Genomic DNA, 20571 nt, shown 5'->3' with positions numbered 1-20571 from the left:
CATTTCATGACAGCATAACCCCAAGGTATGTATGCAAAACCTAAAACTTATCGGTGATAGCCACCAGAAGGCCAGTTCCATTCCTTCAATATTTTAGGTAAAAAAAATATGTGGCAAACTGTATTTTGCTGCTCTATATATCTTGGCAGCAGAACAAGTGCTCAGAAGTATTTGTGAATGGAGAAAATTTATTTGCAACTTATACAGGGTTATGTTGAATTAGGTCATACAGGTGTTTACACATTATTGATAAAGAACTGTTGTATGAATGCTTTCATGAGTGATAAGACTAAAAAAATACCTGTGTAGCCCTTCAGCTACACACCAAACATCATATCATTTTAATTTGCATCTAAACTACATATTACACTGTATGTTTTTATGTAAATGTTTGTTTGGATGTATAGTCTCTGCATATACCTGCTGATTTATATAAAAAAAATACCTGTTTGTACTCTGAGGTATAACATATACCCTGTATATACTCTCAATGGGCAATTTTTGCCCTATCAAATTTTTCACTCTTTGTTGTTAAAATCCATTTTCACTCTATAATAAATTAGCCCTTCACATTAATTACCTATGTATATTAAGTTGTTTACAAATGTTTGCTGCAATGATAAATTTGCCCTTATTACGTAAGGCAAAAAAGGTGAAAATGAAACTGCAGCAAACATTTCCTGATATACAGTATATCTGCCTAATTTGATACAATGGTAACGCAATAATGGCCACAAGTCCAGGGTCGTCTTCTTCTTGTTCTTTCTGTTCTTGTTCTCATCGCAACTTGTCCGAGCTATAACTTTTAAACCGTTGAAGATTATATCTTGATGGAACTTGAGGTATGCATGCATCACTCACAGAAGGTGTGCAGTGCACTGGAATTAGGTCACTGTGACTTTCACCTAAAGGTCAAAGTGAAATCAGTGCAACATTTTCAGTAAATTCTTGTCCAGCCCGTAAATTTTATACCGTTGAAGATATCTTGATCAATGTATACCCGCATCACCCACTGAAAGTGTGCAGTGCAATGGAATAAGGTCTCGTGCTTGACTATATACAGAGTTATTGCCCTTCGTTTAATACCGAAGTTTGTCCGGAGCACAAGTTCAATGTTATTTCACCTACGTTGACCAAACTTACCATATTTATGTATCTTGGGAAGGCGGAATCTCTTAAACTGAAAAGGGTTTTGTGCCCAACTAAATACAGAATATTTGCCCTTTGTTAATCTTTAATACCGATGTTTGTCCACTGCATAACTTCTAAACTGTTAAAAATATCATAATCAAACTTGAAATAATACCTGCATCACCCACAGAAGGTGTGCAGTGAACTAAAATTAGGTTTCGTGCCCCATATTATGCAGAGTTACAGCCCTTTGTTTATTTTTAATATCGAAGTTTGTCCGAAGCATTAGTTCCATGTTATTTCACCTACATTGATCAAACTTACAACATTCATGTATTTTAGGAAGTGGAACTTATCATATTTATGTATCTTAGGAAGGCGGACACTCTCACATTGAAATCGGGTTTTGTGCCCTACTATATACGGAGTTATGACCCTTTGCTTATTTTTAGGTCACCTGAGCTTTAGCTCAAGTGACCTATTGCTATCCGTTTTCGTCCGTCGTCGTCCGTCGTCCGTTAACATTTTACATTTCAAACTTAAAGTCAAGTTCTGCTGGACCGATTGAACTGAAAGTTGGTAGGAATGATCACCTCATGGTCCTGACAAAGTGTTGTTATTTTTCGGGTCAATCAGAAATACAATTTGGCTGCCATGGCCGCTATTTTGCTACTAAGTTCTAATAGGCCGATCTCACTTAAAATTGGTCTAGGAATGATCAGCTCATGGTCCTGACAAAGTTAAGTTAACATTATACTATTTTTTACTCAAATTGGTACATATTTCAACAACAAAAATAAATACTGTAGACTCAGGTGACCGTTTAGGCCCATGGGCCTCTTGTTTATATCAAAGTTTGTCCACTGCATAACTTCTTAATCATTAAAGATATCTCAATCAAACTTGAAGGATACCTGCATCACCCACAGAAGGTGTGCAATGCAATGGAACTCAGTCTTGTGCCTCACATAATACAGAGTTATTGCCCTTTGTTTATTTTTAATACCAACGTTTGTCCTGAGCATAAGTTCTGTGATATTTCACCTATGTTGACCAAACTTACCATATTTATAAATCTTGGGAAGGCGGAATCTCTCAAACTGAAATCCAGTCCCGTGCCCCACTGTATATAGAGTTATGGCCCTTTGTTTATTTTTAATAACGAAGTTTGCCCAAAGCAAAACTTATGTTATTTAACCTACGTTGACCAAAGTTGCTGTAGTTATTCATCTTGGGAAGCAGGAGTGTCGCATTCTAAATTCGGGTCTCGTGCCCCATTTTATAAATAGATATGTATATATGACCCTTTGTTAATTTTTTACACCAAAGTTTGTCTGTTGGCTAAGAAGGGGAGACATATATGTTTTTGTTCACAAAAACAAGTTTCTAGTTTTAATTGCGGTTGTAGCAGCATGCTGTAAAGCTTGATATTGCCCAGAACATTTATAGTGGTATTGAGACATACGTACTTTATATTTATCCCCTGCTTTTTTGTATAGAAATTAGGGATATTAACTTGGTGTGTGTCTGTCAGTTGTTCCTCTATCACTCCTTATATTCCATTCAGTAATTGTTCCAAAAATGGTCTGGTTTTAAACAAATTTTGTATGCAAAAACCCACTAGCAGGTTAAAAGCCAATTTCATGCATGCATATATTGACACATCATAAACAAGACTTTTGTATTCTGACTTGTTACTTAGGTCCATTTTAAACCTCAAAAAGTCACTTGGTTTTGTGCCCTACTATATACAGAGTTATTGCCCTTTGTTTATTTTTTATATCAAAGTTTGTCCACTGCATAACTTCTTAATCATTAAAGATATCTCAATCAAACTTGAAGGATACCTGCATCACCCACAGAAGGTGTGCAATGCAATGGAACTCAGTCTTGTGCCTCACATAATACAGAGTTATCGCCCTTTGTTTATTTTTAATACCAACATTTGTCCTGAGCACAAGTTCTGTGATATTTCACCTATGTTGACCAAACTTACCATATTTATAAATCTTGGGAAGGCGGAATCTCTCAAACTGAAATCCAGTCCCATGCCCCACTTTATATAGAGTTATGGCCCTTTGTTTATTTTTAATAACGAAGTTTGCCCACAGCAAAACTTATGTTATTTAACCTACGTTGACCAAAGTTGCTGCAGTTATTCATCTTGGGAAGCAGGAGTGTCGCATTCTAAATTCGGGTCTGTGCCCCATTTTATAAATAGATATGACCCTTTGTTAATTTTTTACACCGAAGTTTGTCTGTTGGCTAAGAAGGGGAGACATATATGTTTTTGTTCACAAAAACAAGTTTCTAGTTTTAATTGCGGTTGTAGCAGCATGCTGTAAAGCTTGATATTGCCCAGAACATTTATAGTGGTATTGAGACATACGTACTTTATATTTATCCCCTGCTTTTTTGTATAGAAATTAGGGATATTAACTTGGTGTGTGTCTGTCAGTTGTTCCTCTATCACTCCTTATATTCCATTCAGTAATTGTTCCAAAAATGGTCTGGTTTTAAACAAATTTTGTATGCAAAAACCCACTAGCAGGTTAAAAGCCAATTTCATGCATGCATATATTGACACATCATAAACAAGACTTTTGTATTCTGACTTGTTACTTAGGTCCATTTTAAACCTCAAAAAGTCACTTGGTTTTGGTATGCGTATGTATACATAATGGAAAATATCAGGCTAAGTTCAATTGCCAGTGTGATGTATACTTATTTATGCATTATTATACTGAAGCAACCTGTACTGTTACAATGGCTAGAGTTAAAAAAAAATTAGAATGCTAACTACGTACTGACCAAATTTGGTAGACTAATTTAATGTACATATCGGTAAATCTTACACTAAATATGTCTACACGGGACCTATGTGATAGACTTAACTGCATTTTTGTCTTGAAGGTAGAAGATAAAAGTCAGATATGTTTCAGCATATCTTTAACTGAACTAATGATGACACATTTTCTTGCCATTTGTCACTAGCCTTTTTTTGTGTCAGCAACAAACTTGCATATTTTTCTTTAATCATATCTAGAAAATACTAATAAATTACATGATGGAAATTGTTTTTGAAATACAATACTTTGACTATGCTGATGCATTACTACCAGTGAAAGGAAAAAGGTCAAAGATCAAGGTAACTGCAACTTCAAATAAAAAATTGGTTTCCCACTATAATAATATAACATATAGTACAGTATATGTTTTAGTTCCCTGTACACAATCATAAAGTCAATTACAACAAATGGCAAATCCGTTTCTGTGTAATAAACTGGATTTCCTTGGTTTTGTACCTTAAGTGCTTTTGCTTGTCATTGTTTTGATATCAAAGTCCATAGAAAGTCACTCTTATTATAAGTAAAAATTTAGTGTATTATTATGTATTCATTTGTTTCATTGGCAGAAAGCACCCAGAAATGTTGACTCCCTCAGAATGAAACAATCAGTTGCAGCATTAGTATAACTACTTGGCGATGTTGTAATAAATGCGTCATAGCAAAATTATCACATCTTAAAAGTGTGATACACTGACGTTACATACAGACAAAGAAGCTTCATATTCAATGATAAAACTGAAAGATATGCTCTGACCAAACACTTAACTGTTTTTTCAGTTTAACTGAAGATTTAGTGTGTGGAATGTTATTATAATCTGCTGATTTTGGAAGAGTTTCACTCAGGAATGTGCCTCTGATTTTGGAAGATTTGGAAGAAATTCTTCAAGCTTTTTTGGTTTTGGAAGATTTGGAAGAATTTCTTCAAGCTTTTTGAAGATTTAGAAGATAATCAAGGAATCTACATCTGATATTGAAAGTGTTTTTACAAAGTCATCCGTTTTTGAATTTGGAAGAAAACTGTTTCAGGACAATTCTATATGTACAAAAAATATTTTTGGACCACCAAGAATTCCTTTTTAATTTTGGAAGTGTGTTAGTGCCAAGAAATCATGTTTCTTTGATCAAACAAAGAACAAAGCATTGAATCAAGTTGAATGTATATTTTATGTTCTAAGAACTTTTTAGAGTCTGAAAGCGATTTGGGTTTTTAGTGAAAAAACCTGATGTTATCTTTATTCCTTACATTATCAACAACTTGACCAGTGTTGCAGATTTAAAGGGAATCTTGTCGGAGTGGAATTCTTTTTTACTGATAAAAGACAACAAACTGTTGTTAGTTAATTTTGTTGATTAATTAGTGATAATATAGGAAAACTAAGAACTGAGTGCTAAACCAAGTGACCAGAAGCTGTAGTTTTATAGCAATGACATCCAATTATCATTTTGGCCATGATGGGATTTTTTCAAGACGCATGTCTTCTTTATCAGAAGTATCTAGTACAAGTTACAGAAGCGAAGTTTCTTCTCTTCACAGGTAAATACAATCAGGGTTTTAACTTTGTCACATTGAATCCGTGATTCCTCTCTACATTATTAATGTATTGCCTCTTTAGAACTATGTGTAATAGAGAAACTATATATAAGTCCTTAGTTTCTCTGAGATAAGCCCACGTTAAACATGATTTATTGAGGATAAAACAATGAATCTTATTTCCCTACCACAAGGGCAATAAATATTTTATTATGCCATAATTAAACAATAATCCAATAGTGAAGATGATTTGGTTGATACGTTATTATTGTTGTTTGAATCGTTCATACGGAGCTCCTTAGTGGAGGCTCTTGCCCATTTTTCTAGAGAGGTTCCAAATCATGTGGAATATAATTGAGGAGACTTGAGCGTGTGGTAGTGACATGTTATTTTGTTGCCCCTTCATGTGATCAATATCATCCAATCAAATACACTGTTATAAAGGTTAGGTTCAAAAATGTATGATAATAACGCATGTAACATTATAACACTTAATTGTTACAGTTATTTATCAAGACTCGAAGAAGAGAAAATATAACCTGCAGGGGCAGAACATGACAGGTCATGCTTACATGTTCATGCATGTTCATGTGACTTTCTTAAAAAACATTATAGAATTGTTACCACACTTGATTTACAGTAGTTCTTAATTTCTGTGAGTGGGAATATGATGATTTGTTGTACTTCATTTTGTCATTTTGTTATTTTGTCTCTTTCTTTAATAAGGCAGCACCTACAAATTAATAATAACTTTATAGGTATATTGCATCCTTTGCATACATGCCAGATCTCACGGCATTAGGCAAAATCTCACGGATTTCACCTCTGTTAAAGTCTCACGGCGTGGGACGTGAATTTACGGAAAATCCTCAAAACCTCATGTTTTTTAATGATCGATCGGTGAACCATTTTCCCGTTGTTGTTTACTTGAAGTTTTACGAGATTCAACAATGTTATAAGCACTAAATCCTGAGGGCACTTGAGTAGCGGTCATGTGATGGTCATGTTATCCATTCGTATGCAAGTGTTACTGGTGTCAGTGAAATTGTAAGTTTATTTTGGTGTCTTTTACAATATGTAATTTATTCGAACGATAGAAATGAATCCATATTATATATTTAATTTGATCCCTTCTTATTGTTGCCATTCAATTCCGTGATACTAGCAGACTGCCTGACATTCTTTAAGTCTTAGCCACTGCGTGACGGTGTCGGCTTCACCATTAAAATTTTAATGTGAAGTCAGTAGCATTAGCACAATAAATGTTCACCGTCATGTTTGTAACGTTAGTTCATTGCTAGACACTTTGAAAAATATGATGTCCGGCTATGCGTTACTTTACAAATATACTGATATAAGATCAGAGAACGGCCAGTCTAAGGCATATGTCAAAGAAGATGGAAAATGGCTTTGATCTGAATGCTCAAATATTGAATTCAAAAGTTCAAATGCAGAACACAGTTTGCTTTTCTTTCACAGCTGATTATTTCTGTCCTCTTGTTCAATGTATGTTTCCAGATTATATTACAATGCTCAGAAGTTCAAATGAAAATGAACAAAGACAACTGTAATCCTTATAAACTCATCAAAATCCACAGTTCAAATTAGTTAATGTCTCCTAACTTGAACATCAGTAGTGCTGTGGCTGCTGTGAATATCGAACCAACTAAATTGCGATATTTAAAGTAAACCTGCTTTTTCAGTTCATCTCAATTAATTATATGTGATAATATTTTGTTTTGTAATTTTTGTGCTACTAAATATATATTTATAATCATATTCAATATTTATATAACAAAAAACTCTGCCAAAATCAAAACAAAGATCCTTAATGATTTTGTACTATATATCATTGATTTAGATGAAAAGGATAAAAAAAATTGCTGTGAAAAACGCCGCGCATAAAACCTCCCTTATTTGAGCCACAATTCCCTTAAAATGATTGTAAAACTCACAGAATGGTCTCCAAGAATTCTGGCATGTACGCCTTTGGTAGATAGTAAATTAAGGGTCCATGTCCAAATGCTGTAAATTAAGGGTCCATGTCCAAATGCAGTCAAAATACTAGAGAATTCCACTGGGTTTCCATACATACAGTAACCTCCCCTTATTTTTTTTCAGCTCACCTGGCCCCGAAGGGCCAAGTGAGCTTATGCAGTGGTGCGGCGTCTGTCGTCCGTCTGTCCGGCGTCAATATTTTACTTTAATCAACTTCTTCTCAATAACCACAAGGCTTAGGATCATGATATTTGACTAGAAGCAAACTGGGATGAACAGCTACCAAGTTTGTTCAAATATATAGAGGTTACACAACGAGTGATTGTTGAATATGGTATTTATTTCACTCGAGTTAGTTAATTTTCCAAAGTTACAAAAGACACGAGCTTTAGCGAGGGTCTTTCTGTAACTTTTGAAAATTAACTAACGAGAATGAAATAAATACCATGCATACTTAACAACCACGAGTCGTGTGATCTGTTTCTACCACAATCTCAGTCGGAAACAGCTGGAGTATTTCCTGATTTGAATAGCATACACACATTTTGTTGACAAGGCTGGCATAGTCATATGACCCATATGTAAAGATTCACTCATTAATATCTTGTATTCAAAAATGACTTTTTTTTTTGAATTAATAATTTTCAAAATTAATGTTTTGGCAACAACTTTAAAAAAAAAAAAAATTAGATGAACGACCTTAAATATTGAGAGTATGCAATATTGAATTAATTAATATAAATTAACCACAGACTATATGCGCGTAAGCATATCATACGAAGTCTTCCTCCCGCCAAGTGATGAAGACAAACTAATCGTTGTCAATGTCCAAAACCATAGGCCTGGGACTTTGCTTTGTGTGGTTCTATGGTTGACGTTTATAGTAATAGTTCCGCCATAGACAGGCCCTCCAAATATTGATAACAGGACATGGGGAGAACGAAATATTTTCCGACACTGTTATAGATCTTGTTTGGGTTTCACAGAGACATAGGCCTATATATTACGTCTCTGGGTTTCATGACCTGGACACGCGACGGTATGGCGTCGAAACGATATCGAGCGTCTGTAGCAATTTTGCCTAAAACTAGCCATCAAATCTTTAAGCATCATCTTATTAAGGTAATGCCTTTAATAACCCCCGTTTCCCATCGCATAACCTCACGAAAGTCACCAACATTTGCCAGATGTTGACAGCAGACGACGTAAACAAAACAGCACGCGGAAAAAAGCCTGTGAAAAATGTCGTCCGGTCAAGGTTCATCTTCTCGACCAATCAAAACTACGGAAGGTCATATACTACATGTGGTGTATAACTCATATTTATTCAACAGTCTGCATGTTTATACAATGATCTGAGAATGGAATAACACAGCATATTGTGGTAGAAATGACCTTTACCAATATTCAAGGTCATAGGGGTCAAATATGTTAGAAAACTCAAACAACTTCTTCAGAATAACCAAAATGCTCAGGGTGATGATATTTAGCCAGTAGCATGCTAGGATGAAGGGCTACCAAGTTTGTTCAAATGAATGACCTTCACTCTAGTCAAAGTCACGGGGGTCAATTGTCTAAAAAATAGTACTTTAAAAACTTCTTCTGAATAATCAAAAGGACCAGGATGTTGATATTAAGCCAGTAGCATGCTGTGATGAAGGGCTACCAAGTTTGTTAAAATAAATGACCTTCACCCATATTCAAGGTCACAGGGGTCAAATTTGCTCAAAATCTTTTAACAACTTCTTCTGAATAACCAAAATACCAAGGGTGATGATATTTTGCCAGTAGCATGCTGGGATAAAGGGCTTCCAAATTTGTTTAAATAAATGGCCGTCACTCATATTCAAGATCACATGGGTCAATTGTCTAAAAAAGTAGTTTAACAACTTCTTCTGAATTAACAAAAGGCTTTGGGTGTTGATACTTGGTGAGTAGCATGCTGGGATGACGGGCTACCAAGTTTGTTCAAATGAATGACCTTGACATTTATTCAAGGTCACAGGGATTAAATATGCTCAAAATCTTTAAAAGACTTCTGAATAACCATGAGGCCCATGATGTTAATATTTGGTTAGTAGCATGCTTCGATGAAGGGCTATCAAGCCTTTTCATTTGAATGACCTTGGCCCACTTTCAAGATCTTATTTAGTCAAATATGTATAAACATTTAAATGATCTAATCTCAATATAGAAAAGGTCTAGGCTAGGGTGGTGATATTTTGCAAGTTACATGCTGAGATAAAGGGCTATAAAATATGTTTCAACGTAATGACCTTGTTCGACTTTCAAGGTCACAGAAGTCAAATATTTTTAAATCTTTTAACAGGTCCTTTAATATATTTTAATGACTTATAATTATAAATACTGATATTTTGCCTGTAGCTTCATTTGAGATAACTTTTAAGGTTACAAGTGCGAGATTAATACCGGGTGAGCGATGCAGGCCCATTGTGCCTCTTGTCTTACATGGAAATAAGGCAGTGTTAATTACCATAAGGAAAGATATATTCATCACCAAATGATGTCATACTTGCCAACTTCTTGAAATGTTCATGGGGGGAGGGGGGGATTATGCATGATCAGAATGAAAAAAAATAGATCAAATTTATGTACACCCTAGGGGAAAATAACACTTTAAGCTGGCATCTTTTGAGCTGTTCTTTCAGACGAATTAAATTATTAGGTCTTGGGAAATAGGAATAGTTTATATTAGCTATTCACAGGTTGAAAACGCTGAATTTTAGGGTCCAAAATCAAAAGTCTCCCTCAAAAATAGGGAGAGTTGGCTAGTATGTGATGTGGTTCATGAATTGTGTATATACATGCATGTATGTGATGAAGTTTTTTTTTGCCTTTTTACTTTGCATCTATTATAAGATGTTAAACATTATAGTGTACGTAAGTTTAAAATTGATGTCTGTCTGCAAAAACTAGCCCCTTTTACAGTTGGTGTGTAGATACCAGGTAATATAATCATTAAAATTTTGTTATATCTTTTCTGTTAGCTTACAAAATTGTAATGAATTCAAAAGTCTGGATCATTGTGTATAAACATCACGTATCTCTATCATAACCATTAGTGTAAAATTATATGAGTTCAGTGTGCTTGAACATTAAATGATAATATGCAGTGTCATTATATGACAAACACCATAGGTAAACATGTCTGTTATAGCATTGGTATTATATTCATTATTCCTGAAGCATAATGTGACTTTGATGTTTAATCAATAATAACTACAAAGATCCTACTTCTGTTTGCATTAACACTGATAACGTCGGCCAACAGATCAGTGTAATGCTATTCTCGTTATATGGTACAAGTCGAGTGATCAGGGGAAACACCTGCTGAAGGTGATACTGAGGGATCTGATGTGTAGCTTTGCTCACGGCAGGAACATCTATGTTAGATGAGCATGCTTAGACATTGAAAATTATTATTAAGAAATTTAAACTGAATAATGCAAGCTGATTGTGGTTTTATTTGTATCAGTTTCGAGGGATCTCAAGAAGATGATGTCTTCAGTACTGATGTTTGTTCAACAGTCACTTCAGGTTTTACTGTAAATGCAGGTAAGTAAACTTTCTAATTTTAAAAGATTTCTCTAATTTCTGTTAGAGATCATTAATCACAGTCTTCTGAAGGTCAAATTCATACAATTCCCTGTCAATGCAGGTAATTAAAAAAATACCACAATTCCCTGTAGTTGTGTTTTACAGCTAACAGGTATGATTGCATACCAGCTCAGCATGTGTACCTGCAGAACTCTCCTGTCATATATAATACAGTTGGTGCTAACTGAACAATCTTAACAGTGTTACAGAGTTCCAGCTGTGTAGTGAGAGCCTTGTTATCACAGTGATGCAGATAGGTGATGAACAGTCCAAAAATTCCCTGTTAATACAGTTGGTGCTAATTGAACAATCCTAACAGTGTTACAGAATTCCAGCTGTGTAGTGAGAGCCTATGTTATCACAGTGATGCAGATAGATGATGAACAGTCTAAAAATTTCCTGTAAATAAGTTCAAGGTTGTTGTGAACAATTCCTGAACTCCCTGTGTAGTCAGAGTTGTTGCTGTAACAGCAGCTTAGTGAACAATCTCAGTATTCCTTGTGGTACGTCAGTTCGATATGTTGCTGAAAACACAAATAATTGATCTCAGAATTTCTTTTTAAGTACTCATGCAGGCCAATGTTGCATAGCCATTCCCAGAATTCCCTAGTGATCATGAGACATCCCTGTAACAGCAGGTTAATGAAAAATACCACAATTCCCTGTATGATGTTGCTGTAATTGCTGAAGTAACCTGTCCCAGAATTCCCTGTTGATTCAGTTTATATTGCTGTTAACTATGTTAATTGTGTAAACTATTCCAGAATTCCGTTGTCAAAAGTTGCTGTAAATGTTGGTTTACAATCAAAAGTTCAATTGGCTGTTTTTCGAAAAATTAGAGATTGTAATCTTGCAGGGGTCGACACTAAAAAAAACTTACTAGTCCACTAGTCCTGATCTAGTAGATTTCAGCAAGGACTAGTGAATCACCTAACCAAACTGGTCCTTTAATTATTTTCAAATTAAATGATGGTTTGTTTTACTTCTTTAAACCTTATAGAGTCGAGTATATATAGGTCTACAATAAATAACTATCCATGATCATGTATGTTTTGCTACTACCACAATTGCTTAAAGCTAATGGATTATTCTTATTTCTTGTAACTTCAAATTCAAACAGATATATATATAGTATGTGAACATATCTACCCTAGACGTTTAGTTGAAGTGACCAGGTATTATGACTGGCCATTTATTGTGGTCATTGTGATGTTATTTACTGCCAGATGAATGACCACAACAATACACCAGACATGGTTGGATAGCCTTGATTTTAAAGGTTTAAACAATGAGAATACTTGCCATGCCTAACACATTAATCCTTAATGATAATGAATGGCTGGCCGATTCCTGGACGTTTACATCTATAGATTTACAGTGAGAATACAAATCCATCCGACAGGGAGGGCATTGTACACTTGTCCTGTATATACATAAAGGTAATATATCTGTAGCCTCGCCCGATATTGGTCATATTGATTCAGGTCATGTTTTTATTTTTTTTCTTGCTTTGCACCTACATATTATAGAGAGAGATTTTATCCTGTCGCCTGCAATGTGTGATGTGATGTTGTGTATTTACAGCACTGCTACTTGTACTGTTACCTGTGCTCAGCTGTACTACCTGTGATTATATATGCACACTTATTTATACCTGTGATTGGAGTTGAATCAATACCTGACACCACACCTGACACATATATTGTCTTTAATGAAATTGTTACATCTTGTTTGGTAGTATCACCTGACTCCACCACCATGACTACGCCAAACTACCCAGCGGAAATCTTCTCCAGAGTTTGTCAACAGTAAGTATGTATTGATTTAAGGGCACGACAGAATTGTCGATTAAATATCATTTCCTTTTATTGTCAATTAAAAAAGAAATCTTTATTTTTACATTTATGTTACTTGAAAGTTTACTAACATGCTTGCAAATCTTTCACTGTTCATAGAGATAAACTGCAAGACAGAATGGAAACAAAGTCTAAAATTTCTTAAAAATGACTTACTTGACAAAATAATATAGTATATAATGCATTTGTTTAAGATGTATGTTCAATGAAATGATTTCAGAGTTCATTAACAAATATGGTACATGTCATACACAGAAAAGATAGAGTTAAAGACTACAAAGTTTACATAATGTCACAGTGTTGAAAACCTCATACACCTAGAAAGACGTTCAAAGTTTTATATGTAAATTTTCTGGTTTAGAAATATCATTCTTTTAAAATGCATGAAAACAAAACAATCAAGGTACTTAAACTTAAATATTGAAATTTTATCATTCAACCTTACAGATTAGCATGCAATATATATATAATATATGCATACACCTAGAATAGCACTCAAAGTTATCAATTGAAAATAAAACCTTTCATGCATATTTTAACAGCAAGCGAGTATAATAGGAACAGAGTACAATGTTTAAAAACTTTATATTACAAATTAAAACAGAAACCTTCCCAGTTTCCTTCATGCATATTTATTGTATCGTAGTTGTGTTTGTGTAATGTGTGCGGGGATTGGTGGGCTCTGAAAAGATATTCTTACGACAGAACATAAAAAAATATATCGCAGTGGGTAGTCTCCCACCAATCCCTGTTTGTAACCCGTTTTTATTTGTCTTCTTTCACCATGAACTTGTGTGATACAAGATACAAGAAACTTTATTTTTTGTTGTATAAATATCAAACATGAAACGTTAGCTCTGAAAAGATATTCTTACGACAGAACAAAAAAAAATATCACAGTGGACAGAGATGTCAAAAAAAATGCAATAAAAAACAAAACGCACATCAAAATTGAAACTAAAAATATACATGTCTATGACAAGAAACATGCAGGAAATAACAGAGGCTTATAAGAGTTATATAAAGTTCCTTAAAATAAAACCACACTTAACTATAATCAATGTATCCACTAAACACATTTACACTACAAGGGTATATTAGATTAAGATGATGGAATGTGATTTAATGAAAATTATATTCAGTTACAATAATATTAACAATAATAATCAAGACTCAAATACCCGGTAAGTATGAAAATACATTTAAGTTAGATAAGAGCCTGATTTTCTATGTTAAATACAATAAAAAAAATGAAAGCTCAGAGTACAGGTGATCGGGAATCCCCTACTTACCAAGTCCTCTGGCCATAGAAAAAGAGGATAATTTAAAAAAATATTTTTTTTACAGAATAGAAAATTCACTTTTCTCAAAACCTACTATCCAGGTCCCCTAACGCAAGTTGGCCAATATGGTTTTAGGCCTCGCAGAACTAAATCATTTACTATATGTTATCACTAAGCTTTTCAGCTCATAGCGTTAATATTCGAAGTTCAACTGCCCAGTGACAACTGTCTAGATTCACAGATACACACCTGACAAAGGCTTCAAAAGGCATTTTTTGGCGGGTTTAGTTGCATATAAGAGCGCTACAGGCATCTGCTGTTGACAACCAGAAGTTTATAAGCCAAATCGATGAAGTGGGATGGGAACACCCCCTGACTTTTGACAACATATCAATCCGCCATCACATATATTAAAATCTACTAAAACTATACGTAAAATATGTCAACAAATACCTATTTAAATTACTCAGAGGCACCAAATTTAACTGGAACAAATTCTAGGTAGGGATTACAATGGTATGAAACACTTGCTGATTAACTGATTTAGTTGTGTGAGTCCTTTAGACCAGTTGAGACTGTTTGAATATAAACCCTGTAGATTCAAAATTTGCCTTGTAGCTTGAAGGGATAACATACTAATTTAATTACTCTGAAGTTTGTTTCATCAAATTGCTTTGATCATTTTTGAAGTTCACATTAGTAAAACAAATTAAAATAAGAAAGATAGATCCATATATGTATTAAAATGCATCACGAGACATAACTGGGGAAATCGGTCGACAAGTAATAAAGTATTCTACCTACTTATCTTGTGAAGCTTTTTAATGTTGAGAACACTCACACATACTGTGTGTTATGTGTAGGTATGGAGTCATGATATTTAGCTTTTACTGGTATTAGGCTTGTTTAAATAAATTTGATCTTGACCCACTTTGAACATTATAGATTTAAGATGTGTTTGACAACAATTAAGAACAAGTGAGTGATACAGATCCAGTCTACCTCTTGTTTATGAAAGTTTCCATGGAAACAAGTTGCCCTATTCCAAATTATTTTCGATCTTACTGAAAACAAAGTTATGAAAATAAAATGCACGGAATTATTTGAAGAAAAAATGTTGGTGGACCCAGGCCATACTTGCCAACTTTTTGAAATTTCCATTGGGGAGATTCTGCATGCTCAACATTAAAACATTAATAAAATGTGTGTATACACCCCTTTGGGACAAAATAACACTTTAACCCTTTCACCCCTAGGTAACTTTAGTAGACTGTATCATGCATTGATCTGGATGAGTCCATTATGGTCTACAGTGGTGAAAGGGTTAAAAAGACATAATTTGAGTTGTTCTTTCAGATGAAACCATTAGATTTAGCAAATTCACTGGTGGAAAATACTAAATTTTAGGGTCAAAAATCGGGAGTCTCTTTCCTAAAAAGGGAGGGCTGGCAAGTATGCCAGGCACAAATTTAAAGTATTAAAATGCCCCAGATTTCGGGCAAGGGAAAGTGTTCGCAGTGTCTTGGTTTTGAAAGCTTTATTATTTACCTATAGAGTACATACCATATATTTTACATGAATACATTTAAATTGTTCTTGTCATGAACTTACATTAGCATCCTATTGATGTCATATCTGATGATTTATGATTTAAAATGAAATATGATTGTTTTGTGCAAACATGTTGCAAGTCTTTTTATACTGTATGTGATTTATACTGATACTTGAAAAGGTATATAATTTTGAAATATCAGATGGTTTTATTACATATTTTATATGGGGTTTGAAACAGAAATAAATCTCAGCTAGATAATAGAATGTACATGTATACATTTATATCACCTATTGATTTTTCATCATTCCATCCACTTGTCACGGTTTCATTTTTTACTTTTAACTTCGATCCCAAGAAGTCATAACAATAATGTGGTTATTCCCAAAAACAGTTTGATATTATAATGAAAGATATTCCTCCCAAGTTATATAATGATCTGTATCATAGCTGGATAGTTTCCTGGCGAGACATAGGTGTTGCTTTTCCGGCGACGGCGGCTTCAACATTAAGTGTTTGTGTTTAAGTTAATTTCTCTGAAAGTATAAGTGCTAGATCAACCAAACTTGCACCATACATGCATCTTAGGTAGTACGTCCCAACCCTTGCATCAAACGCTGGATGTGGCATACCTCTTATGGTCCATTTACTTTGTCAGCATCTCAATGAACATTAACTTTTTGCATTTAACATGGTTTCTCTGAAAGTATAAGTGCTAGATAAACCAAACTTGCTCCATACATGCATCTTAGGTAGTACACCTCAACCCTTGCATCAAACTCTGGATGTGGCATACCATTCATGGTCCATTTACTTTGTCAGCATCTCAATGAACACTAACTTTTTGCATTTAACTTGGTTTCTCTGAAAGTATAAGTGCTAGATGAACCAAACTTGCACCATACATGCATCTTAGGTAGTACATCTCAACCCTTGCATCAAACTCTGGATGTGGCATACCTTTCATGGTCCATTTACTTTGTCAGCATTTCAATGAACATTAAGTTTTTGCATTTAACTTAGTTTGTCTGATATGTGCATTGATGGTCAAAGTGGGGCATAGGCGAGACATATCAATCTGAATGGCTTGTTTAGCATCCAGGGGGAAATGTTCAGTTGTACTTATATAACATTGGAAATTGAAGCCTGAAAGTCCCAATTCCAAGGCATTAAAGTGATTAGGAAATTATGTGAATAGTGCATTGATAATCTGTATGGCTTTAGAGTTTTGCTACTTTTGAAATCATTTGTGTGAAAATGTTATTACCTTGACAGTGTCGCTTTCAAGGTCATAGAGGTCACATGTCACATGATTTGTTAAAATATGCAAACAGGTTTTTCAGAATTACAAAGAAGCCTAAAGAATCATGAATTTCCTGTGGAGAATGCTGAGAAAGCATGTTAAAATGAATGACCTTGACCCATTTGCAAGGTCAGAGGGGTCAAATATGTCTAAATCATATTACTACCTCTTCTGATTGACAAAGAGACCAAGCTTTATAAGGGTCGTACTATTTGGCCTGTAGCATGCTTGCAAGAGTGTTCAATGTTGTTGTTTTTTCAATTAAATTACCTTGACCCACTTTCAATGTAAAAACGGTAAAATAGGTGAAAATCTTTAAATAAGTAACTATTTTTTCATCACCAAAAGCCCAGGAATTATGATGTAATGTTACTTATTTGGACTGTAACCTACTGTGGTAAATGGCTATGAAGTTTGTTCAGATGAGTGACCAGTTGATTCACTTTCTGTGTTGCAGGGGTTAAATATGTTAGAGAAATACAAATGCTTTTATTTTCAAGATATGTTAGATTATCATATAGCTTGAATACTTCAGGACCAAAAATATAATTAAAAGATTATCAGGTCAAGTTAAAAAAACAGGAAGATACAAGAAACTTATTTTTTTGTCATAGATGTGTAACATGTCACATAATTAGCTATTCTTACAACAGAAAGAACTGAGAAGAATATATGAGTTGAGGTTGAAAAACACCTAACAGAGGATTCAGTATTAGTAATTTGTTGGAGTTAACTCTCCTACTTTTAAACTCCTTTGTTATCCAGATTAATGTCATATTCATTCGTGTGCTATCTAAGCATCAATAATGCATGCAATCTTTTTAGTTAACAAAGTGTGAAGGTTGTGTTATGTTGTAGGGAGCAGATGGAGTTACAATGTCGAGCGGAAGGTCTCCAGCATCAGAACAGACGACTACTGGAGGAAAATACCAAGCTACAGCAACAACTGGATTCCCAGGAAGACCACCTGACTGCTGCATCCACCGAAAAGTACCGATTGGCCAGAAAAATCAAGAGGTATGCAATATAGGCAGTTCTGACATCAATATATAAGAAAGGTAGGGTCCACACCAATGCTAAAATCCCATATGGTCGGTCCACGCAGAGATTTTTTTGTCTCGCTGCCATGAAGTAGCGGAAACGAGACTATGTTGATGCTTTTTGTGTCGCCTGCGAAAAGCTGGTGACACAAAGGTATTGCCATGTCGGCGGCTTCGTGTCTTCGCCCGAACAGAGGTTTTCGTGCGATAACTTGAGTTTCTTTGGGCCGATCAAACTCAAACTTCATGTAGGGCTTCCTTATCAAAAGTGCTTGCTTGGGATTGCTTTTCAGGTCCAAAGGTCAAGGTCACTGTTACTATAAATAGAAAATCTGTTTTCGTGCGATAACTTGAGTTTCCTTGGGCCGATCAAAATCAAACTTCATTTAGTGCTTCCTTACCAAAAGTGCTTGCTTGGGATTGCTTCTCAGGTCCAAAGGTCAAGGTCACTGTTACTATAAATAGAAACTTCACTAAAACTGTATACTGGACGTCTTCGATCTACCACTTGACCCACCGTGTATACCTCTGAAATGTCGTCTTACTCCAAGTGTTATTGACAACACTAGCTGGTTAACATCATAATCCACAAGTTTATTCATTTATTTATGGGAAACCATCCGACAAATTTAACTTTGAGACAATGAGTATCCATAGCAAGTTCCTTAAAATTCGGTGTATTCTTCCCAGTATAACAGATTATATAACAAAATGATGCCATCCAAAAACATAATCTATGATTATTGCTTACTTTTAACATTATTTCTTGAAATGAAAAGTGTATCTATTTCTTCGTAATCTCCCAGCTTCCTGCACAGGAGACACATCCACTTCTGTGGAATTCTTGTTTGTTGCTTTCTAAGGTAGTACATCACAACCCATACATCAAACGCTGGATGCGGCCTAGTACCTTTCATGGTCCATTGATTTTGTCAGCATTTCCCTCAACATAAAGTTTTTGCGTTTAAGTTAGTTTCTCTGAAACTATTAGAGCTTGACTCACCAAACTTAAAATGTGCATTGATGGTCAAAGCGTGTCACAGGCGAGACATATCAATCTGAATAGCTTGTTTCATATTTTGCAACAACGTTGCCAGACTGCAGACGTTATTGTTAATGATGGCCTCAGCTCCGTAGGGTCAGATTTGACCAAATTGGAGCTCCTTAAAGTACTTGCTCAAGAGCCGGAAAAAATCACCATTTAAATTTAAAGCTGACTTTTTCCATTATAATGCTGCTGCTAAGGTTTAGTTGATCATTTTGATACCAAATTTGATGCAAGGGTTGAGATGCACTTAGTTACTAGAATCTGTGATGCCAGTACAAGTTTTTTTTATCAAAACTGGAGTCCAAAATTAGCTCAAAGGAGCACTAATGACATAACATCACCTTCGTCATGTTATGCTTTATTTCAGGATTTTACCTCCAACGCCAAGACTTATGTTGCTAACAATGAAATGTCCTAGTTGTTAATTTGCAAAAAAATGTTTTACTGTCAATTACTTTGTTAAATCTCTCATCTCATTGTTCTGAGATACAGTTATATCAACATCGACCATTAGAATAGATGAAATCCTGAAATACAAAATCAGTCAAGCTGTATTGGTACTTACCCTCTCCCAAGTAAAAAGTACACTTCTAGCAAGGTCTACGGGCGTATCATGCATCTGCTTGTGGTGCTCTTGTCACAGCTCCGCATCGGAGATGTTGATGCCCTATAGTAATCATGGTGTCTATCTGTTTGTCTTTCTTTCCTACCTCCCTTTCGTTACTGGAAACTATTTCAGCGTCTGTCGTCCGTCCGTTGTCTGTCGTCCGTCAACTTTTCCTTTAAAACGCTACTTGTCCTGAACCGCCAAGCAGATTTTGACTACATTTGGTCTGGAGCATCCTTAGGCCAAGGGGACTCAATTTTGTATAAATGGTGGGTGTGGCCCTCCTGGGGCAGAGGGGTGGGCCCAATAGGGGAAATAGAGGTAAAACCTTTTAAAATCCTTCTTCTACCATAGGGATTAAGGGATTTTATCCTAATTAAGTCTGGGGCATCCTTGGGCCATGGGGACTCAATTTTGTATAAATGGTGGGTCTGGTCCCCCAGGGGGCTGAGGGGCGGGGCCCAATAGTGGAAACATAGCAAATTAATTATTCATTAAAATCCTCCTTCTTCTGTAGGAATGAAAGGATTCGGTCCATATTTGGTGTGGAGCATCCTTGAGTAAAGGGGAACCAATTTTGTATAAACGGTGGGTCTGACCCTCCTGGGGGCCGAGGGGCAGGGCCCAATAGGGGAAATATAGCAAATTCTTTAATATCCTTCTTCTTCTGTAGGAATGAAGGATTTGTTTCATATTTTGTCTGAAGCATCCTTGGGTGAAGGGGAAACAATTTTGTATAAACCATGGGTCTGGCC

General features: G+C 35.2%; 1 protein-coding gene across 3 annotated transcripts in view; it reads left to right on the top strand.

Moving 5' to 3' along the window:
- LOC110457623 (lymphoid-restricted membrane protein-like) overlaps nucleotides 1-20571 on the top strand; it is a 223182-nt gene that overhangs the window by 7445 nt on the left and 195166 nt on the right. For all 3 annotated transcript variants that reach the window (XM_021508980.1, XM_021508978.1, XM_021508979.1), the window contains 3 exons: nucleotides 11006-11085; nucleotides 12866-12935; nucleotides 17980-18138. In XM_021508980.1, the coding sequence (XP_021364655.1) occupies nucleotides 11006-11085; nucleotides 12866-12935; nucleotides 17980-18138 (309 nt within the window). The remainder of the gene's footprint in view (nucleotides 1-11005; nucleotides 11086-12865; nucleotides 12936-17979; nucleotides 18139-20571) is intronic.

The sequence above is a fragment of the Mizuhopecten yessoensis genome, unplaced genomic scaffold (genome assembly GCF_002113885.1).
Source record: "Mizuhopecten yessoensis strain PY_sf001 unplaced genomic scaffold, ASM211388v2 scaffold9253, whole genome shotgun sequence".
Lineage (NCBI taxonomy): Eukaryota > Metazoa > Mollusca > Bivalvia > Pectinida > Pectinidae > Mizuhopecten > Mizuhopecten yessoensis.
This window is presented reverse-complemented; position numbering and strand designations above follow the sequence as displayed.